The following is a 23031-nucleotide window of genomic DNA, read 5'->3' as shown; positions in this document are numbered from 1 at the left end:
CCCCCTGCCACATATTCCACCCACTAATCCTTGCCGAGTTTGCTGTGTTCCCCATTGGGGTTCGAGTCACAGTCCCCTCTGGTGAACCATATTTATGTTGCTTCCCCACAAATGCTCAATAATATAGATGGGGGCGGGGAAGCACAATAGAAAATAAGGGTATTTAAAAATATGGATTTTTATTCTTACTTAGGTAAATACAAATCCTAAAATAAACCCGAGTTGGCTTTGAACGCTGAACATTTGCATGAGCAGCAAGGACAACAGAGAAAGCTGCTGGTTGATCTCACTTAACGTGGGACAATCCTTTGGCAATTTCCACCTTCTGAAGCCAAGAAAGGCTCCCATCCTGTGACTCCCCCGTCTACGTGGGTGGAGCCCTGGGCCCGCAGAGACCCTCACTTAAATCGCTGCTGATGTAGCATAGGGATAGCTGCTTAGAAGGGCACCTAATGTTCAATGAGGGGCATATTTTCAAAAGCACTGAAGTGACTTCAAAGCCAGACTCCTGTCGACTTTCATTGAGTCGTGGGTTCTCAAGAGTCACTCATCTCCTTTGAAAATGGGATTTAGGCACTTCTGAAAATTTTACCCCAAGTCTATGAATCCTCTGAATGATTCTCAATGTCTCTTGTGTAGCTATCATTACCTATTACATATATTAGGATAACCCCAGCTGAATTCAGGGCCCCGTTGTGCCGGGCGCTGCACAGACACAGCGAGAGACAATCCCCGCTCCAAAGAGTTTATATTCTCCTTCATCTCTTTTCCTCCTATACATTTTCCTCTCATATTTCCTTCTGTAAACATCCTCTCCAGTTACTCTTTGTTTCCCCCACCTCTAATCCCTCTCCTCTTCGAAAAGATCCTCTCCCGCTCATCCGAGGAGGGATCCTGCAGTAGGGGCAGCGTATAGGGGGTCATGAACTGTCTGTGCCATGAATTGTCTGCAGGTGTTAGAGAAACTGGGCTCTCTCTGGGCTCCAGCAGGAGGTGGCGTCGGCAGTCAGACACTGCTGGGAAGCGAGTGTTAGAAGCTGGGTCGGACAGACTAGAATTCCACCAGGAGATTCTACGGAGCAGATGCCAGATCCAGGCCCCGGGTGTGGGGGAAGAGGACTACGTGATCTCGCAGCTCAGTGACACATTTTGACCTGGGAGTTTTTGTCTGCCACCCAGCAGAACGGGAAGATTCTCCCAGCAAAAGCGACTGCCAGGAAAGTGAAGATCTCAGTGTTGTTCTCAGCGTTGAAAAATGCCACCTGCCCCCTTCTGTAGTCCAGGGCGACCCTGATCTTCCTGGGTCTCCTATCCGGTGGCAGGCTTGTCCAAGGAGAAGTGAGAGCCACATACTGAATTGGGTTCAGCTGCCCCACAGCCCAGATCCCCTCCTCTGGCTCCAGGCTGACCCCTCCCTTTCTCCTCACAGACTCTCTGGCCACCCCCACGGCCCAACTGCTCCCGTCCACCTCCACTTCCCAGCAATGTCTCCCCGAGCTGAACCCCTCACAGCCCAGCACACAGGGAACGGGATCAAATCTTCTGAAGTTGTCGGGCACGTCCTGCCGTGCAGGTCCCCATCTCACGCTTTTCCCATCCTCGGAGAGGATGAGATGAGGATGAGCCGTGTCTGGATCCAGGGTCACGTTTGCTGGGGTGGAGGGAAAAGGGAGGAGAGAATCAGAGTGTTAGGGGCACTCCCTTAAATCCCTTTGAAAATTCCTGCCTTTAATGGCTAAAGAAAACCCTTCAGTGGCACAAGATGGGGTAACTGGCAGGTCACCAACTTTGTTGCTGATTTAGGCTCAGCTAGCAGGTGGTGGGAGGGGCTGGAGTGTCTATTCCTGAATCCGTAGCAAGGTCCTGCCACTCAAGCTACATTTTATTAAGGCATCTAAACTGCTCCCCTTCTTCTCTTTGCTGTTTTATCAGCTTCATTTCAACAAGTTCCCCTTAACACTACCCATTGGATGCTACTGGCCATAAGTGCCGACCTACTGGCGCCGGTGGGTGCTCGACCCTCCTCTGTCCCCGGCCCCGCCCCCATTCCAACTCCTTCCCCAGAGTCCCTGCCCCAACTCCGCCCCCTCCCTGTCCCTAATCCGACTCCTTCCCCAAATCCCTGCCCCGGCCCTGCCTGTTCCCCACCTCCTCCCTTGAGCACGCCACATTCCCGCTCCTCCCCCATCCCTCCCGGAACTTGCTACAGCTGTTTGGCGGCGGCAAGCGCTGGCAGGTAGGCGGAGGAGCAGGGACGCAGCATGCTCAGGGGAGGAGGTGGAGGTGAGGCAGGAGGCTCCAGCCCCGGAGCACCCATGGAGTCCGCGCCTGTGCTACTGGCAGAGGAGCCCAAGTTGTATCATTGTGACATCATTTGCTGACTCATTTCAACCAATGGGATTGCAAAGGAACTGTAGGGAGTGAATCATGACTGGCTGAAATACTTCTGATGTCACAATGCTGTACCAAATAGGCACGGAGTGGAAATCAGGATTTTCTGGAGTCTGGGTTTTTTGACTGTCATCAAACTCAATAGGGTTCTTCCCATCGATGCCTGGAAGATTCCCTGAAATTTTAGAATTGATTGGACATGGTCTTCAAAATTTATCAAATTACAGACAGAGAAATGCCATTGAGTGCAAGGCCTCACCTCTCTCACTAAAAAATGTTCATAAGAACATAAGAATGTCCATACTGGGTCAGACCAATGGTCCATCTAGCCCAATATCCTGTCTTCTGGCAGTGGCCAATGCTACATGCTTCAGAGGGAATGAACAGAACAGAAAAATGATTGAGTGATCAATCCCCTGTTGTCCAGTCCCAGCTTCTGGCAGTCAAAGGCTTATGGACACCCAGGGCATATGGTTTGCATTCCTGACCACCTTGGCTAACAGCCATTGATGGACCTGTCCTCCAGGAATTTATCTAATTCTTTTTGAACCCAGTTTTACTTTTGGCCTTCACAACATCCCCTGGCAATGAGTCCCACAGGTTGACTGTGCATTGTCTGAAGAAGTACTTCCTTTTGCTTGTTTTAAACCTGATGGTTATTAATTTCATCGGGTGACCCCTAGTTCTTCTCTTATGTGAAGGGGTAAATAACACTTCATTATTCATTTTTCCCCACACCAGTCATGATTTTGTAGACCTCCATCGTATCCCCCCTCATATGAGTAGTCTCTTTTCTAAACTGGACAGTCCCAGCCTTTTTAATGTCTCCTCGTATGGCAGCTGTTCCATACCCCTGATCATTTTTGTTGCTCTTTTCTGAACCTTTTCCAATTTCGATATCTCTCTTTTGAGATGGGGCAATCAGAACTACATGCAGTATTCAAGGTGTGGGCATACCATGGATTTATATACTGCCTCATGATATTTCCTATCTTGTTATTTATCCCTTTCTTAATGATTCCCAACATTCTGTTCGCATTTTTGACTGTTGCCGCACATTGAGCAGATATTTCCGGAGAACTAGCCACAATGACTCCAAGATCTCTCTCTTGAGTGGTAACAGCTAATACAGACGCCATCATTTTGTATGTATAGTTGGGATTATGTTTTCCAATGTGCATCACGTTGCATTTATCAACATTAAAGTTCATCTGCCATTTTGTTGCCCAATCACCCAGTTTTGTGAGATCCCTTTATAACTCTCTGCAGTCAGCTTTGGACTTGACTATCTTGAGTAGTTTTGTATCATCTGAAAAAAGTTTGTCACCTCACAGTTTGCCCCTTTTTTCCAGATAATTTATGACTAAGTTGTACAGAACCGGTCCCAGTACAGACCCCTGGGGGACTCCACTATTTACCTCTCTCCATTGTGAAAACTGACCATTTATTCCTACTCTTTGTTTCCTATCTTTTAACCAGTTACTGATCCATGAGATGTACAAGAGATATAAATCCTGATGTCTTAAGCATAAGCCAACCACTAACTGATGGAGTGAGGGCAGGGGCGGCTCTAGCTTTTTTGCCGCCCCAAGCATGGCAGGCCGGCTGCCTTCCCCACGGAAGGCTGCCTGACTGCTGCCCTTGCAGGGACTGGCAGCCCCCCTCCCCATGGCTTGCTGCCCCAGGCACGCGCTTGGAGCACTGGTGCCTAGAGCCGCCACTGGGTGAGGGGTCAGGAAGTAATTTCCCCTGTGGGCATCTTATTCCAAAATTCTACCATGGAGGAGGGTTGGTAGCCTTCCTCGGTAGCCACTGCCAGCTGCTTCAATCAGAGACTGGATACAGGACCAGATGGACCACTGGTCCAATTGGATACTGGACTAGAGAGTCCATTTATCTGATCAGTTAAGAGAATTCATGAGTTCCTGGAGGAACTCCATGGGGCTTTCTTGCTTAGAGCAGAATGGCGTTTGAGAAACGGTGTGATTCTCTGACTGTATTGACTAGCTCTTTAGGATCTTATAGCACTTCTTAAATGCCCGACACTAGAGTCCCCCTTTCAGGTGGAATTTCAAACTCCCCCTTCTCCTAAATCCCCACCCATTGATTTAGAGAGAGGAGAATGAAATGGGGTTGGTTTGGGGAAAAGTTTTAAATCGAGAAGGAGGATTAGGATTAATTCTGAATTTCCTGGGTTTATAATATTTGGTTTGGGGATCATTGCAACATCCTTGTAATGTTGGGGTTTTTTTACCCCAAATTAACCCCATCTTAAAGGGATTTTTTTTTTGCCTGGGTATAATACAGTACTCAATTATACCATCAGTGCCCGAAATTTAACTTTGTCCAAATGCTTTCCAGATAGAATCACTAGTGGGAGAAAAAGTGAAACACTTTAAATGTAGCTGCTGTCAACATTATGAAGATATTTCTGTTGTTAACGAACATAACGGCAGAGTCATTTCATATAAAAAAGGGCAGACATAAATGCAACCTAGTGTCCCGCAGCGTTCCCACCGCCAGAGCCTTTCCTGGCCTTCCCGCTGCTGGAGCCTTTCACCACCGCATGCAACTACACATACCCCAACCACCGCTGCTAGTGTGGACAAGGCATGAGGGGTGTGTACAGCACCTAGCACAATGGGGCCCTTGTTCTTGGGTGGGGCCTCTATGGGCTACCGTAATATTACTAATAAAAGGGAATCTGTGTCCATCTCCCATTTCTCATCGAGTGGGAGAAAGATGATCAGTAAACAGATCCAGACACAGGCACCGACTTTGTGATTTGCCGGGAGGTGTTCAACCCCTGCTTTGCCCCAAGCCCCGCCCTGACTCCATCCCTTCCCCCAAGCCTCCACCCCACATCTTCTCCCCCACACTCCACCTCTGCCCTGCCTCTTCCCACCCTGTTCCTTCCCCTCCCCCGAGTGCACCCCACCCCCTGCTCCTCTCCCAGCACCTCTTGCACACCACTAACAGCAGATCTGAGGTGGGAGGGAGGCTCTGGGGGGGAGGGAGAGGGGCCAATCACGGGGTTGCTGAGAACCCACTATTTTGTTTCCATGGGTGCTCAAACCCCAGAGCACCGACAGAGTCAGCGCCTATGGATCTATACATGTATACAAGTTCATCATTATAGGAAAGTTCCCCTCATCAGTTTGCCCTGAGTCAGCTCAAGTGAAACGAGATTCCCCATTAGCTCCAGAAATTTACCTTTGTCCAGCTTTGGTTCAGATGACAGAGTCTCTATAAGGGAGAGGAAAAAAAAGTGGAAGAGGTGAAATCTCGGTTGTTCTGACTGGGGAGAGATGCCTACTGTGGATTAGTCAGTTCTCTGGAGCAGGGACCAAAATTGGCAGTCGGGCCTCCTGCATAACACAGGTCAGAGAATTTCACCCAGTGACGCTGCATGAAGTCAATAATTTCTGGCTACAATCTTTTGGAAAGAGACACCCAGTCTTGATTTTAAAACTTCCAAGCGACGGAGAATCCACAATGTCCATAGGTAGGTGGCCTCAGTGGCCAATTATTATCACTGTTAAAAATGCGTGCGTTATTTCCAGGCTGATTTGGTCCAGCTTCAGTTTGCATCCGTTGAATCTCATCCTGCCTTTGCTAGATGAACGAGCCCTCTGCTATCAGAAATCTTTGCCCCGTGCATATGGGCGGTGGTTGAACCCCCCTTCAGGGAGGCTAGCCCCCGGCCCTGCCCCTTCCTCCTGAGGCCTCCCCCTGTGGCCAGAGCCCTGAGCCCCCCTCCCCGCCCCCCACGGCCAGAAATGCTGGTGGCCTGACCAGCCCCTGGCTGCCGGCTGGAGCAGAGCTTCAGGGGAGAGGGGGAGCATGGGCAGCACCACAGCTTAGCCTCCCCTGGCCTGCGATACCCGCTGCTCATGGCTGAGCAGGTAGGCAGAGAGCAAGTGAGTCTGTCCTAACGAAGGGCACGATTCTGTCCTCAGAGTCACTGGGGTAATTATCATTGATCTCTGTGGGTGCAGGCTGTGAGAATCAGTGTTCGCCATTGTTTGGCTTGGTCACACTGACAAGAGGACAAAGTGGAAAAAGCCCTTATAGCCATGGCAGCAGGCCCAGGGCTTTGGAAACTGGACCCAGAGTGAGTTTGCTTTGCTTTGCAGAGCTCCCCCACGGATACAGAAACTTCTTCCTGGTCTCGAGACACAGGGATCCACCCTCCTTGGGAAGTGGCTTGTTTTATCTGAGCTTTTACCAGGCGGATCTCAACAGATAGGGCCTGCTACACACTGAGCACACAGAAATAGTATCTCTGCTCAGAGTCAGACATATTCTCCCTGTAGCAGCGACTAGCAGCACACAGCACACTCCTCCCCCTTTCTCCCACCTCCTCCTCCCCCCCCCCCGCCCCCCAAGGCGGGTCAAAAATTTTCTGGCCAAAGCTACTTTTCAATGGAAACACTGGATTTTCGACTAAATGGAAATTTTTCACAAAAAGTGGCAACTTTCCACAGAAATGTTCAATTTATTTGTTGACAGTCTGAACACCTGAAAACTGAAAAGATTTTGGCCAAAAATGCTGCCCTGGTGCCTCATTGGAATTGTAATTTGGTTTGCTCATGTTCTCGTTCTCCTTTATGGGACAGGCTCTTGAACTGGACTACATCACCCAGGATGCACCACAGTCAGGGACTCCATGATGCCTAGCATACCTTCCTCAGGAGGAGAAAGTGGTGGATCAAGGGAAATGTAGTCCAATCAGGGAGCCCAGGCCATAGAGGAGAATGGGAGCCTGTGGCACCTAAACTACAGCTCCCATGAAACATTGCAGCAATATTTCCAAATTTAAATATTTAGTTATTTGACTGAAATATTTTTTGTTTTATATTTTAGGGTGTGAAAAATCTTTTTTTTTCCAGGGAAAATGTTACTGCAAACATTTTTGGTTTTGTTGAAAATTTCCGTGGACGGGTAGAAAAAAAAGACAACTACTATATCTGGCCCTGCTCTGCTCCCTAGCTGCCTATGCTGGGATGGATCCAAGCATTATTGGCAACAGATAATTGCTTTGCAAGGGGAACTCATCCAGATAAGCTGGGGTACATGGGGCTAACAGACTCCACAATCGAATTAATTTTGGTATCTGTACAGTGTTTTGCAAGCCACTAGCTACTTGGGCTTCAATTTTCAAAGTGGTGTAGGGGAACTGGGTGCCCGTCGCCCATTGGGACTGGGTACCTAACTCCTAAAGGAAAAAAAATCATTGGAAAATTTGTCTTAAGCATCACCTCCTCCCCTTTGCCCCGGTGAGATGAGAAAGTTATTGTCCCTTTGTAAATATGGCAGGAAAGATAAGTGACCCAAACTGATGGCCATGGTTCTCATGGGTTTCTATAAGGCAGACCATGCATAACCTGTAAGCTAGTGACAAAACTCTGAGCTCTCTGGAGACATCTTTTCATTACATGTGTGTACAACATCTACAGCAATGGGGCTTTGATCCCTATACGAGTAAATCAATATTTTAATCATAGCCAAGAACAGCCCCAGAGTTTGTTACCTTTAAATTTACTCAGAGCATGCTCCAGAAATGCGTGCTTCTGAGAGAATTCCTTGACTCTCCTTTTCAGTTCCAGAGGAAGGGATGGTGGACTCTGAATCTTCCCCATCTCGTATCTAGGGAGAAAAATGGCCTGTTAGTCATGGTCAACTGATTTCAACAACAATAAAAATGTAGTGGGGGAGGAAGAATTATCAGACTTTTTTTGATTTAAAAAATCCCTTTTTTTTTTAATCCAAAATTTCAAAGAAATTCTTTAAAAAAAAAACAAAAAAAACCCCATCACCCAGCTCTACTTTTTTCTCAGTTCTAATGGAAGGTGATAAACTGACAGGCTGTACAGACTTAGGTTGAGATCCATAACTGATGTTAATTGGCGTTGTTCCGTTAACTCCATTGAAGTAATGCTCATTTTTACCAGCTGGGGATTGACTTTGATTTGCACCAGCTGGGGATCTGCTCCCATTGACTGCAATGGAGTCACGGTCAACATACCCCAGTAGCGGAGGGTCTGGCTGAAATGACTTGAATGGAGCTACGGCTAATTATACAAGCTGGGAATCTGGCTCCGATGACACTAATGGAGTTTTGCTGATTTACACTAGTGGGGAACCTGGCCTTTCAGTTCCCTAATGAGCCAAAGAACTGGCTCAGTGACATTCCCCGACCCACCACCCCATAGGGTCACGTGTGCCCGAGTGATAGCGAGGTACATCTGCCAAAGCCATTCCAGCTCCATTCAGTCACTGGCCCCTTTGCTGAAATTGCTGACAATGGGGGCACGAAGGGCTTTTGTAAGGGGGGGGGGTTGTAACTGCCCATCTTGGAAGGAGGTGGAGTGAGGAGTCATGAATTTATGTGGATAAATACGACACCCTTGTCTCGTGGCACATTTTAAGTTCACTGGGACATGCACCAAATCGACAGACACAACCCTGAGCATGCAGATTGTGCTTAATAGAAAGGATAAACCGGGCACTGAACAGTCCTCAGATGGAAATGACTTCACACCATTACTGACCTAGGTGGAGTTTTGCCATCATTGACTCAGCTGTTACTCTGGTGATGGGCGGCCGACAACACCCCTAGGTAGATATTGGTAGGTAGCTAGTGACTAGGCAGCTAATTGTTTGCTAGCTAGGTAGCCTGTGCTACCTTAACTGGTAAAGGCAAGTAGGTGAATGGCCCATATTCCATCTCTGATCTCCTGAGGCATCCGGACTGTCAGAGGAGTTGATAATTCATAGTGTATCTGCAGCTGAACCTGCATTCTGGACTCTGGGGAAACATAAGCCGGCTTAGAATTCTGGGGTTGGAGGGAGATTAGGAGCTGCAGGGAGCTTTGTCCTTCCCAGCATCCTGAAGTGTGAGGGGGACCATAGGCGCCAACTTCCAGAGCACCCACGGAGAAAAACTGTTGGGTGCTCGGCACCCACCGGCAGCTCCCCGCTCCGCCCCACTCTGCTCTAGCTCACCTCTGCTCCGCCTCTGCCTCCTTCGTGAGCACGCCGCGTGCCCGCTTTTCCCCCCTAGCTCCCAGCGCTTGCACCGCAAAACAACTGTTTCGTGTGGCAGGGAGGGAGGAGGAATGCGGCGGGTCCAATAGGGGCAGGGATTTTGGGGGGAAGGGGTTGGAATGGGTGCAGGGCCGGGGTGGGGAAAGGGTGGAGATAGGGCGGGGGGGCATGAGCACCCACCGGCACCGGGGAAAGTTGGCACCTAAGAGGGGGAGTGAGAAGGAGCCACGTACCTGCTCAAGGTGCTTCTGATGTCCTAGAGAGGAGAGAGAGAAAGAAAAGGGAGTTCAGTCCCACACAACATATACTGGAGATCCCTCTTGCTCTGAGTTATCTAACTTGCTTATTTGAAAATCCCTCTGGGTGCCTAAATACCTTTGAAAATCTAGTCCCATGGCACACAGGATTCTGAGCCTCATTGAAAATCTATGGGATTTAGGGTCCAAAATGCCTGAGGGACTTGTGAAAATGGGACTTTGGCTCCCAAGTCACTTAGGTCCAGATCCTCAAAGGACTTTCGGCACCTAACTCCCACTGAAATGAAGGGGAGTTTAGAAGCCTAAATACTTTTGAGGATCCATCCCTTAGGTCCCTTTTAAAATTTTTACTCCCGGGTCCCTTAGCTGGGACGAAGTGGAAGCCTCATAAATCTGTATATGTATAAACCCGTACAGCTACTGGAGGGGAAAAAACACATGTTGGTGTGAGTTACATACGGCATCACAACAGGTTAGCCCCCAGTTGCGGGCAAATCTGCCAATGAGAACTCTTGACAAATGTGTCCCTCATGACACCAACTCATTCCAACCAACAGAAGTGCAGCATGCAAATTAGTTGGAGAGGAAGGGAGATGATTGTCTGAGTTCCCTCTGATGTCACAATGGGTCAGGTAAGCCTGACCTGAGCTATTGACTTGGGCCTGTCTGCAGCTGAACAATCACAGATATAGCAGCTCTCTTTATAACAGCCCATATATTTCAACATATTCCTCCCCGACCCCCCGTCTCCTTTTCTCAAGAGCAAATCAGTCTGTTTTTTTTTTTAACCTTTCCTCACAGGTCAGGTTTGATAAACCTTTTATCACTTTTGTTGCTCTCCAACGTCTCACAGTCCAAAACTGAAGGCCACTTGACTGATTCTCAGATTGTCCATTACTTGCGACCTTTAAATCAAGATTGGACGTCTTTCTAAAAAATACACTCTAAGTCAACCAAGAGTGGTGAGCCACATACAGGAATCTCTGGGTGAAATTCTCTGGCCCGTAATGAAGGAGATCAGACAAGCTGATCCAAATGATCCCTCCTGGGCATAAAATCTACGGAATTTATGGGAAAACTCATGTGCTTAAGTGCTTTGTTAGATCAGAGAACCAGTGTGATGAGCACCTTGTACTATCAGGACCTCAATGAATAAAATAATGTATGTTTCTGTAATGCGGTGTATTGTGAACTGGGACGTCGATAGCAAAGAGCCAGGGACATGTCTACTAGGCGCTCTGGGGTACCTCTCACACAGTTTCACCTGCAGGAATTCACTTGCTGGCTGCCTGCACTTCCCTTCCATCTCACTGATCAGGGTCCCGAGACGAGATATCTCCTGGGTGAGCCTGGCGGTAAATTCATCCTGCCTCTTCAATATCTCCTTGTCCAGCACTTCCAGCTGGGCCAATAGGAGCAATTCTTTCTCCTCTAGAAACATATGGAGTTTCTCAAATTCCAACAGAATCTTCTTCCTCTCGCTCTCCGTCTGTTGCTGCGATGAGCAGACACAAGCAGGGAAAGGGTGGAGAGAAACATGTGACGGCCCATACAGAGTAACATTTCCAAAGGAGTCTGTGGCGCTTTGAGGGGTTCTCCCAGACCAACAAGGGGAGAAACACTCTCCTGCATTCTCCACTTTGGCCACCTTAGAACCATGACAGACTTTACTTTATAGACATATGTAAGCAGAGTCTGAATGAGCTCTCCCCTGACATCTAGTGGTGAGCTGTGGAAAAAGATTTCAGGAGCTGGTCTCATTTGCATGGGCACATCCACCCTGTCTAGGTGCTCAGCATGATGGGATTGCTTGCCCAAATGGTCACATTTGGCTGGTGTGGGTTCCACAGTCTCCTTGTTATTGGGGCAGGAGTAATAAAGGGTTGTTATCCTTGCTGTGTAAACCGAGGGCAGCAGAACTGTACTTGGCATGTCCCGATTGAGGAACTCACCCTCAACTAAATAGCACTCGCTAGGCAGGGGGACAAGGGTTCCTAAGGCCAGTGAGTGGAGAGGGACAAATATTTATATGTGGTTCTTGTGTAAGGGTCCTGGACACCATTTGGCTGTGCCTCCTTCCCTCCAGTATGTAATAACAGAGGTAATTTAGACTCATTTGAGAGTGTTGTTACATGCTGAAATCACAGATATCTCAGTCTAAGTATTAGCCCTGCTTTGGCACAGTGTCTATGATGCAAGAGATTGTCCAGTGTGCACCAGCAGTGAGGCTTCATCACTAAGAAAAAGTACCTGAGCAGCAGAGCAAGTAAGGTGCCTCTTTCCCCTCACCCAGCACGGGAGATGAACTCTGCAGATGTACCTCTGAATTCTGGGTCTGCACTGTCCACAGACGGCTACTGTGAGTGGGGTGCAGAGAAGGGATCGATAAAGGGATTCTTGGGTTACTAGACTTAAGAACCTGAGGGAACCTGCCCAACTTACTTGGTGGTGGGTCTCTTGCTCATAGTTTAGGTTTATAAACCCTGTTTGTGGTGTTTCCCAAAATTAATGCCGCATTATTTCCCTCCTTTTATTAAAAGTTTTTGCTACACTCAGACTCTGTGCTTGCAAGAGGGGAAGTATTGCCTCTTAGAGGTGCCCAGAGGGTGATGTGTAATTGTCCCAGGTCACTGGGTGGGGGCTCGAGCCAGTTTTGTGTTGTATTGTTGAAAAGGAACCCCTAGATACTGAACCCAGCCCTTGTTGCTGCCAACTCTGACTGGCAGAAGGGTTACACATGAATAAGTGATTATCTATTATAGATCATCACACATTACTCTGTATGACTCCAATGGTATTCAGAGCCATCACATAGGTTCATTTGCTAATGAATAAGTACCAGCAGCTCCTCGCTTGTTATTTCCCCCTTCAGTTTCAGTGCAGCAATGCCGTCCATCTCCTTCTTCAACATCTCCAAACGACTCCTAATTTGTCCCTAGAGAAAAGAAAAGTTACTTGCACTTGAGGGTATTTTCCCCAAGTTATTTATAGGTTGACAATTATTAACTCAGTTATAAAACACTCACAGGCTCTGTCCTTCAAAATGTAAACACACATCATAAATTATATATGACTAAAGATAATCTGCTTCGTCTAGCAAAGTCCATACGTCACCCTGGATAGAAGAAGACGTCACATCTGTCAGCCATGAGCTCAATAGCAAAATAACAAATATTATATACATGCATTAGACAGACAGGAAGTTCAGTCAAACTGCATGCTCTGATCAAGTTAAATAGACCAGAATATTAGGCTCTAGAGACATTATTGTAAATATAGGATGGGGTATTAAAATCCCCAGTTTAGAATAAATCTAAATATCGCACTTGATCCTGTATGTACCCAAAACTTAATGACATTTCGCAAGAAAAGAATTTGAAAATGAATTTTTACGAACATCTACATGATCGCCAGTCAGAACGCCTCCTCCTCCCTGCCAGTTTAAGATAATAAAAACAGCAACAAAAAAGATTGATCAAAATTTAAAATTATGGGGGAGATTCTGAGCAGTATCTCTTAGCGATATAGCACAGAACTTATGACCCAGGGAGGGGTGGCACTATGATGGGAATACAGAGCTAAGCAAGGGATGCCTGCAAGATCAGGTCTTAGGGTGTAAAATCAGCCGTTGTCTCTTGTCTGGGCAGAACTAGCAACATTAAGAACGATACACATATTTAAGATTCTTTTCCTAGCTCTTCTTTAGCAGGTCACAGCCTTATCTGTCGCTGCTGCAAAGTAAACAAACTGCCAGGCGAAAGACTTTGCTAAGGTGAAATAGTTTTGAACAAAAACTTTTTCTCCCCTGAGGAAAAAACCCAACATTCTTGCGCAAAGCAGCTGCTTTCCATGAACCCCTTAATTCAGTCGAAAACTCATTTTTTCATCAAAACAAACAACAATAAAGTTTCCACAGAAAAGCATTAACCAGGCCAAGCATTTGGAAGTTACCTGCACCAGATGCTCCGAGTGGGGCCAGATCATTGCAGCGGCACAAACGACTCTTAACCAGCCCTTATAAGGGAATCCTGAGCTGGTGTCAAACTCCCCTCCCTCAGCATATAAGGTGTTTAGGGAGCAGGGCCTAGCACAGTGGTCCCCAAACTTTTCAGGGTCACATCCTCTTACCTCTGTTCGCACCCCACCACCAGGGCAGCTGGGGCCAGGGTAGGGTGACCAGGTGTCCACTTTCCGACTGGAACACCCGGTTGAAAGGGATCCTGGCAGCTCCAGTCAGCACAGCTGACTAGGCCATGGACTGTGCGTTGACTGCAGTGGGGCTGGCAGGCTTCCTGCTAGCCTCCGTGCCACATGGCTCCCAGGAAGCAGCCGGCATGTTCCCTCTCTGGTTCCTATGAGTAGGGGCAGCCAGGGGGCTCCGCACACTGTCCCGGCCCCAAGCACCGCTCCTACAGCTCCCATTGGCTGGGAACCACAGCCAATGGGAGCTGAGGGGGCAGTGCCTGCGGAGGAGGCAGTGCGCAGAGCTGCTTGGCCACGTCTCAGCATAGGAGCTGGAGCGGGGACATGCCGCTGCTTCCAGGAGCTGGTTGAGGTAAGTGCTGCCTGAAGCCTGCACCCTTGAGCCTCTCCCGGGTCACAACCCCCTGCCCCAGCCCTGATCCACCTCCTGCCTTCCGAACCCCTCGATCCCAGCCTGGAGCACCCTCCCACACCCCAAACCTCTCATCCTCAGCCCCACCCCCGAGCCCACACCCCCAGCCAGAGCCCTCACACATCCCCAACCCCAGCCCCCACCCCAACACAGAGCCCCCTCCTGCACTCTGAACCCCTCAGCCCCAGTCCGGAGCCCCCTCTGAACCCCTCATCCCTGGCACCACATCGGAGCTGCACCCCAGCTGCAGCCCTCAACCCCCTGCACCCCAACACCCTGCCTCAGCCTGGAGCTCCCTCCCACATGCTGAACTCTCATTTCTGGCCCCATCGTGGAGCTTGCAACCCCAGCCGGAGCCCTCACCCCCTCTTGCATCCCAGGCCCCTGAGCCAGCCCCGTGAAAATGAGCGAGTGAGGGAGGGTGGGAAGAGTGAGTGACAGAGGGAGGGGGGAAATGGGGCGTGACATTGCCGGGGCCTCAGAGGAGGGGCGGGGCAAGGGTGTGAGAGTTGGCAACCCTAGGCCAGAGCAGAGCCATGGCTCCTGGGGGGGTGGGGGAAGGGAACACAGACAGGGGTAAGGGGGCCGAGGCTAGGGATGCCGCGGAGGCGGGTCTGGGGCCAGACTGGGAATGGAGCCCCAGTTGGGGGGCCAAGGCTGGGAGTGGAGCTGGGCATGGGGCTGGGAGCCAAGGCCATGGCTGGCAGTGAAGCCGGAGCAGAGTTGGTGGCGGAGCAGGGCTGAGTGTTGCTACCTCCCTGCCCCCTGCCGGGCCTCCCCGAATGTTCCTCCCCTAGGGGTTGCACCCCACAGTTTGGGGACCAGTGGCCTAGCAGACTGCACCAACAATAGCGAAGACCCATTTTACCTATCCCCAGTCTCAAGGAAGTGGGAAGTTGACGCTAGGTGCCCCTTTCGGGCAGCTGTGTCCCTCCACCCTTCTCTCCAGCCCCCGATACACATGCACGCACCATCCCCAGCCTTCTAGAGAAAGGAATAAGGGAGCAACGTGGGGGTGGAAGCCCAGTCTGGGACGATAAGGATTCTGGGGAGAGACGGAGGGAGCCCGCTCAGCTCACTGTCACGGTACGTCTCCTGGGTGCTGCTGACAGACGTGGTGCTGCATTGCTCCACAGCAGCAGCTCCTCCCTCACAGTCCTGACACCACCGACACAGGAAAGCGCCCTTCTCCCCGTTTTACGGAGCGGCTAAGGGACTTGCTCAAGGTCACGCAGGAGGTCTGTGGCAGGACAGGACATGCACTCCAAGCAGTGGCGGATTTAGAGTTAGTGGATCCCTGTGCGCAGCTTCATTTTTGCTGCCCCCCCCCCCCAGGATCCAGCCAAGAAAAAGAACATTTTCTCTTATCTCCTCCCTGTTTTTCATTCTTTTTTTCCCCGTCATCCTCCTCCTATATTATAAGTAATAGGAACGAAATGAAAATAAAATGAGGTACCTTGACTGGGACAGGGGGTTGGAGTGCAGGAGGGGTGTGGGGGTCAGGCTCTGGGAGGAAGTTTGGGTGCTGGGTCCATCTCTGGGCTGGGGCAGGGGGTTGGGGTACAGAGGGGCAGGGGCGGCTCCAGGCACCAGCACGCCAAGCGTGTGCTTGGGGCGGCAAGCCACTGGGGGCGCTCTGCCAGTCGCCGCAAGGCCGGCAGGCAGGCTGCCTTCAGCGGCTTGCCTGCGGAGGGTCCGCTGGTCCCGCGGCTTCGGCGGACCTCCTGCAGGCAAGCCACCGAAGGCAGCCTGCCTGCCGTGCTTGGGGCGGCAAAATGCCTAGAGCCACCCCTGCAGAGGGGGGTGAGGGGTGCTGGGAGGAAGTTTGGGTGCAGGGTGCGGGCACTGGGCTGGGACAGAGGGTTGGGATGTGGGAGGTGTCAGGGGTGCGGCACTTACCTTGGGCGGCGCAGCTCCCAAAGCGACCGGCACACCCCTTTGGCAGTGGCTCCTGAGTGGGGGGTAGGGCGGGGGGGTGGTCTCTGTGTGCCGCTCCTGCAGCTCCCATTGGCTGCAGTTCCCGGCCAATGAGAGCTGCAGAATCGGCACCCGGGGCAGGGGCATCGCATGGACACACCCTCCCCCAGAGGTGGCAGACACATGCCGGCCGCTTCTGGGAGCGGCGCAGTGCGGAGGGAGGGAGGCAGCGTGGGCAGGGAGCCACCTTAGCCCTGCTGCTGGCATGTCTCTGTGCGCCCCTTGGGGAGGGGAGCAGCGGGTCTCCGTGCGCTGCCTGGGGTGGGGGCTGTGTGTGGAGCCGCCTCCCCCCTGCCAGGGGCGCGTGGAGACCTGCCAGCAGCCGTCGGCTTCTGGGAGCGGCGTGGGGCCACCAGCCACGGAATGCAGGCAGCCTGCCTGAGCCCTGCTGCGCCACCGGCCGGGACTCGGGGGCAGGCTGGCAGATGAGATTGACTCTGCATTTTGGGCGCCCCCGTCACTGGGGGCCCCGTGCCACCTCACGGTTGGTTTCATGGCAAATCTGCCTCTGGCTCCAAGCCCCGGTTCGTATCAGGGGGCGACCCTTGGGACTCGCTGCTGGAGGACTTCGGGGAAGTGCTGGCTCAGGGAGCTGCCCATATGGAAGCCTACGTTTTGGTCACGGGTATTTTTAGTAAAAGTCATGGACAGGTCACGGTCCGGGGGCATTGTGGATGCTGGGGGAGGTGGCCTGGGACCCCCTCTGGTGCTGGAGACCACGGTGCGCGGCCTGGGACCCCTGCGGTGGTGTGGGGGCGGAGCGGGGGAAGGTTGGTGGGGCTGGCAGGGGCTCCCTGCCTGGCTCTACATCCCTGCAGCTCCTAGGCAGTGGAGAGACCGGGGGCTCCCGCGTGCTGCTCCCGCCACAAGTGCCAGCTGCCGCAGCTCCCATTGGCCAGGAACTGCAGCCAATGGGGGCTGCAGGGGAGGGGCCTGTGGGCACCAGCAGCGTGTGGCATGGAGCCATCCCCCCTTCTCCCCCCACTGCCTAGGAGCTGCAGGGCCATGCCAGTGGGAGCCGGGGAGCCCCCCACCCCGAGGTAAGCGCCTCCCGCACTCCCAACCCTCTGCCCCTAGCCCTGAGCCCCCTCCCACACACCGAAACAGCTACTGCTGACCCCTGCCCCAGTCCCCTCCCACACCCCCAAACAGCTACTGCTGGCCCCTGCCCCAGCCCTGAGCCCCCTCCCACACCCCCAAACAACTGCTGCTGGTCCTTGCCTCAGCCCTGAGCCCCCTCCCACACACTGAAACAGCTACTGCTGACCCCTGCCCCAGCCCTGAGCCAGCACCAGTCGCTGCAAAAGTCACAGAATTCTGTGACCTCCGTCACAGACTCGCAGCCTCACCCATACGTCGCCCAGGCAGGGCTGCCGGACCATAGAGGGGCCCCGAGGGGGAATAGGAAAAAGTTGTGGTTACTCCTCTATAACTTTCAAATTCAGGCCAACACGGGGCTCCGGCACGTGGAAGGAGACTGCCAGCCCTGCAGACGTTGGGACGCCATTACAGGAGCTGAGGGATGCCCTCGTCATTAAAGCCCTGATGTGGAATCCAGTGGGATCCTCTAACCCAGCGGCTCCCAACCTTTCCAGACCACTGTCCCTCTTCCAGGAGGCTGATTTGTCTGGCCTACCCCCAAGTTTCCCCTCACTTCAAAACGACTTGCTCACAAACTCAGACATAAAAATACAGAAGTGTCACAGCCGCTAGTACAGAACAATTGCTGACTGTCTCATTTTTACCATTGAATTATAAAATAAATCAACTGGCATATAAATATTGTGCTTCCATTTCAGTGTATAGTCTGTAGAGCAGTATAAACACGTCAGTGTCTGTCTGAAATTTTAGTTTGTACTGACTTCACTAGTGCTTTTTATGTAGCCTGTTGTAAAACTAGGCTGATCTCTAGAGGAGTTGATGTACCCCCTAGAAGATCTCTGCATATCCCCCAGGGGGACACGTACCCCCGGTGGAGAACCACTGCTCTAAAATACACCAGGGGTCTCTGTCTGGCCCAGAACCCCGAGGGCACAACGCTGTTTAAAGTTGGCACTGCTCCCTCCCTCCCCGGTCTGTGCCTGACGCACAGAACAGCTCACACAATGAAGGGTAGTAATATCAGACAGTTGTGCTGGACAAGGATTCCTTCCTACCTTGTACTCCTGGGCGGCCTCCTCTGCAGGAACCACCGTGTGAGCCCTGTGCTCCTTGGATCTGTCGCACACCACGCAGATGGGGGACTGATCCTCTTGACAGAAGAGTTTCAGAGCCTCCTGGTGTTTCTCGCACGCTCTCCCGGCTCCGGCATCTTTTGTCGATTGCGAATGTAGCTGCTTGGCTATTTCGACCACGTTGGCCAGCTGCCAGTTCGGCCTGAGGTTCCTCTGGGGAAAGGTTGCTCTGCACTGAGGGCAGGAGACGTCTTTATCAGATCCCTCCCAGCACTGGGTGATGCAGGCTCGGCAGAAATTGTGCCCACAGTCTATAGTCACCGGATCATTAAAATACTCCAAGCAGATGGAACAAGAAGCTTCATCCTGGAGGCTTGGCCTTGCCTTTGCAGCAGCAGCCATGGCTCATCCCAGGCAGGAGAGCAGTTTAATTTCACTTCCCTGTTTCCTGAAATGTGCTGACCCTTGGACGAGAAAGGGGAGTTTCCCTTCCTGTAAACAGGCTTTAGGTGGAGTTGAGTCATGGTTTGGAACCACAGCTTCCTGGTGACAGCTCCACAGTGTGTCTTGCTCAGGGCCATCCCTACCCATATGCAAAGTAAAAAGCTGTGTAGGGCACCCAATTTCCTGGTGCCTGTGCTGCTCCAGCCCCTGCTCTGCCTCTTCCCCGTGGTCCCTGCCCCTGCTCTGCCCCAGCCCCGCCCTCACTCCCTTGAGTACCACAGCAGGGCCGGTCCTGCACTCATGGGCGGCAGGAAGTGCAGTGACCGGCCCCAGCTGTGCTGCTGGTGAGTGCTGAGGGGTGGTTCCCCCTACCCTCCCAAGCCAGCCCTGCCCCCCCACAGAGGCCTGGGGCTAGTGTCCCCCCTCCCTGCAGAGGCCTGGGACCCCACACCCTCCCCCGTGGGGGGCTGCATAGGGCCCCAGAATAGCTAGGGACGGCCCTGGTCTCGCTCATGCAACAGAAATTGGTCCAATCAAAGATATTACCTCGCCCAACTTGTTTCTGCCGGGGGACTGCAAGATAAAGGACCAAAGCGGTGTAAGTCTGTCTGGGGGCAGAGCACAGCTGGTATCACAGCCAAGACAACAGGACTGAGGAAGGGACTGACTAGCAGTGATTTTCAAACTTTTTGTATTGGTTCACACAGCAAGCCTCTAAGTGTGATGCCCCCATATCAATTAAAAATAATATGGGGGCTAGGGTGACCAGACAGCAATTGTGAAAATTCAGGACAGGGGGTGGGGGGCAATAGGAGCCTATGTAAGAAAAAGACCCAGAAATCAGGACTGTCCCTGTAAAATCGGGACATCTGGTCACCCTAGCGAGGGCGGGGGTGGGGAGAGAGCTTCGTGAACCAAATGACCATTCACACACAAACCGACGTGAACATTTTCAGTACGAAACAAAACAAACTGAAACGAGTTTTGTCCAAACCCTGAAAGAAATTTCAACTGGAACCAAAAATTCAAGCTTGTCCAACACACAGTTTTTATACTGATTTAAATAGCAAAATGAGTATAAAAAACCCTGTCCTTAGACCAGCCTTTCATTCAAAAGCTTTTGGTGGGTTGGTTGGTTTTTTTTCCAAAAATGCTTACAAGCCGGCCCTATAACGGTGTGTCTACACAGGGATAAAAAAACCCACGGGTCCCCCAGGTCAACTAAGTCCCGATCACAAGGCTCATGCTCCGGGGATGCAAAATTGCTGGGTAGATGTTGGGCTCGGCCACCACCAGCCCAAACCCAAATGTCTACACAGCAATTTTTAGCCCCGCAGCCTGAGCCAGCTGACTGCAGTCAGCTGCAGCTATGCTATGCCAGAGGTCTTTTAATCTGTGTAGCCGTACCCTGAAAGACCGACCAGAGAGGCCTTTATTGGAGAGCTTACGCACCTCATTTACACGGAGTTGTGCAGGCCCCACTACAGACAAACAGATACACACCCAAAGCCATGCGCTTTGGATTCCCTAGATGCCATACGCAAAATTCTGGAAATGAAGTGGACTGGGAAGGGGGGAGAATTTAGGATGTCTGATTTTTGGCCTTATGTAAATTTCTTTCACTTAAAATTCATCTTCACCTTCATCTTCTGTGCAAAACAGAATGGTTGATGAAGGTGGGAGGCTGGTGGTAAGTGTTAGTGGTATTTGGGCAGGGTGTGATTAATGAATAAGCTACTAGAGGCTGCAAAAAAAACCTAGCCCTCGTGGTTGGGGAGGAAACCTCAAAAATGTGGTCACCTCAGCAGTGATGTCTGCCTGAGTTTGTAGAGAGCCTGAGACAATAGCTCTGGGGAGGAAAGAGCTGCCCTGAATTTAACCAATGGAGCAATGTCTGCCCAAGTTTTCCGAGAACCTGAGAGAGTAGCTCTGAGTGAAGGGAACCACCTTATGCAACTCAATGAGGTGCTAATGTCCTGCCCCTGTCCTCGGGGAGGGGGGGCCAGCTACCAATCCCACCTCAGCAGGGGATTCTGTCTGTGGCAAGAAGGGAATAGCACAGCCTCCCCCTGCCACCAAGCAAAGACATCTCAGCTGCATATGTATGTATGTGTGTGTGTGGATGTGGTGCAGTGCCCCCATACTGCCTTTCTGCAGGGGAGAGGTGCTCCCTGCTGCTCCCCAAGGGAGAGAGCTCAGTGCTGCTGCTCCTGACAGATAACAAATCTTGCTCCAGCCTAGCACTTTGCATCAGTAAAGCCCAAGTTCTTTACAAAGCCAGGCCATAGCATTATACTCATTGTACAGGTGGGGAAACTGAGGCACGGGGCAGGGACATGGTTTGCCTAAAAAGAAAAGGGGGCTTTCCTGCCACTTCCCATGGCACAGGGCTGCAAAGGGAACCATGCAAAGGTGTGGCTAGTGGCCCTGGAATTGCCCTACATTCAGGGGACTTTGACTGAGCCATGGTGTGTAATGCAGCACCACCATTCCCCCAAAGTTTCCCCCCACAGCAAGAGACAGATTCTCAGGAATAGGACCTATAAATGCCAAAAAATTATAGGCTTAGTTTATATAAACAGTTGCTATACTTTACAAATTTGTAATTAGTAAGTATTACAATAACATTCTTCAATTAGAGTCTATTGAACAAATTTTTTTTAAAAAGGTAGTAGGGGGTGGGGGTGATCCTTAAAAGTGTGTTTGGAATCTAATTATTTCAAATGGCTAACTAGGGCACTTTGCTTAGAGATAGTATATTTAGTATCAACCTTAGTACCTTTAAATAGAGATATGCTTAGATAGCTCCCCATACAGTAATCAGCACACCATAGTCAGGGTCTTTCTTAAAATTCATGGGCAAGCACTTATGGTACTAAGCCAGGCATAGGCTCCAACAAGCCACCTATAAATTTATAACACTCATAACCTTTGAAAATAAACCCGGGTCTAGAAAAGCCAGTTACCTATAGTCCCTCAGACAGATAAATAATGGAGCTTTTCTATGCTACATTACCAACAAACAACCCGGGCCGGGCCGGGCCGGGCCGCAAACACGGTCCCGGCCCGAGCTCCTTTTATAGTCCATGAGGAGGACCTGAAGGAAGACTGAGACCTCTTACCCTGCGGCCCCCAGGTAACACCGCCCCCTGGCGTGTGCCAGCGGCGAACAGCCACTCCTCGCCACGCGGATATGGAAATAAACCGAAGCGTTCCGCCCATTCGCCTTTTCATTGGTTTGTTTGGGAAACCAATCAAACGACGCTGACTTTTGAAGGAAAATATGGACTTGTTTCATTGGGGGGGATAGAAAGGTGACTTTGCTCCCACTATTGCTCACAGGGACCGCGGCTGTATGGTTTGACTGTGCCTAGCATAGTTGGGCTTCCTTCCTGATCGGGGTTTCAGTTTGATGTGTCAATACAGTGAAATATTTGCTAAAATAATCCCTTAATTTTATCTCTATCCATTACAAAGCACATATGCTATGCCCAAATGGGGGGGGGGAGGAGATGCTTTTTTTAACATGTCGCTCATGAATAAGGAAACCAGAACCCAAGGAAGGACCCAAAAAAGTGTAAGTGTGTGTAGGACGGGGTGTCTTTTCTTTTGTTCCCTTCTTAATACTGTACAGGGGAAGTGCTGTGGCCCAGCAAAGAATCTCTGCTTCATTCCTACATTGCTCTCCTAGGTGGTAGCAAGAACACAGCGCCTTGTTCATAAATCCATGAATGTTCCTAAAGGAGCCAAACTGTATCCTGCTACTGTAGGGAGAACAAAGCAGATCGCTCGAACATCTGCCGGTGGGAAGGTGTCTCGCTTAGTGGATCAGATCACAAATTACTGTCTTCTAATAAGACCACGAGATAAGTTTCTTCATTGTTGTTGTTTTTACAGGATCAGGACAGCGGAGCTCTGTAAACGAAGGTCGCTCTTGAAATCCCGAGCGACTTTTCTGAGCAGGCGCCGATAGCTAGAAAAGCTGTTTAGGGAGCAGCCGCAATAGCAAACCTCCCGCAGCGCCACAAGTGCTAACTCGATACCGATTAATCTTTTTCATCCCCCCCTTGCAGCAAGATCACTCTTCCGAAGAGTGTCAGGTGCCGGCTGCTGATTCTGTGGC

The 23031-nt window shown here is 51.0% G+C and overlaps 1 protein-coding gene across 1 annotated transcript; it reads right to left on the bottom strand.

The window, feature by feature from the left end:
• Positions 1–1070: 1070 nt before the first annotated feature.
• LOC120382891 (zinc finger protein RFP-like) lies at positions 1071–21922 on the bottom strand. Its single transcript, XM_039500351.1, has 8 exons — positions 21875–21922; positions 18447–19047; positions 12538–12633; positions 10963–11193; positions 9675–9697; positions 7925–8040; positions 5605–5637; positions 1071–1651 (listed from the first exon to the last, which is right to left on the bottom strand). Exons 2-8 carry the CDS (start codon positions 18864–18866, stop codon positions 1137–1139), a joined length of 1434 nt encoding a protein of 477 aa, XP_039356285.1. The 5' UTR covers positions 18867–19047; positions 21875–21922; the 3' UTR covers positions 1071–1136.
• Between the last annotated feature and the right edge of the window lie 1109 nt (positions 21923–23031).

Source organism: Mauremys reevesii, linkage group 15 (genome assembly GCF_016161935.1).
Source record: "Mauremys reevesii isolate NIE-2019 linkage group 15, ASM1616193v1, whole genome shotgun sequence".
Lineage (NCBI taxonomy): Eukaryota > Metazoa > Chordata > Testudines > Geoemydidae > Mauremys > Mauremys reevesii.
This window is presented reverse-complemented; position numbering and strand designations above follow the sequence as displayed.

Coding starts and splice junctions, on each gene's coding strand:
- LOC120382891 (XM_039500351.1), bottom strand. CDS start 18,866: ATGGCTGCTGCTGCAAAGGCAAGGCCAAGCCTCCAGGATGAAGCTTCT. Junction 9,698..10,962: donor CAGCAAGTGAATTCCTGCAG/GTGAAACTGTGT, acceptor TCTCCTCTCTAG/GACATCAGAAGCACCTTGAG. Junction 8,041..9,674: donor ATCAGAAGCACCTTGAGCAG/GTACGTGGCTCC, acceptor TTTTCTCCCTAG/ATACGAGATGGGGAAGATTC.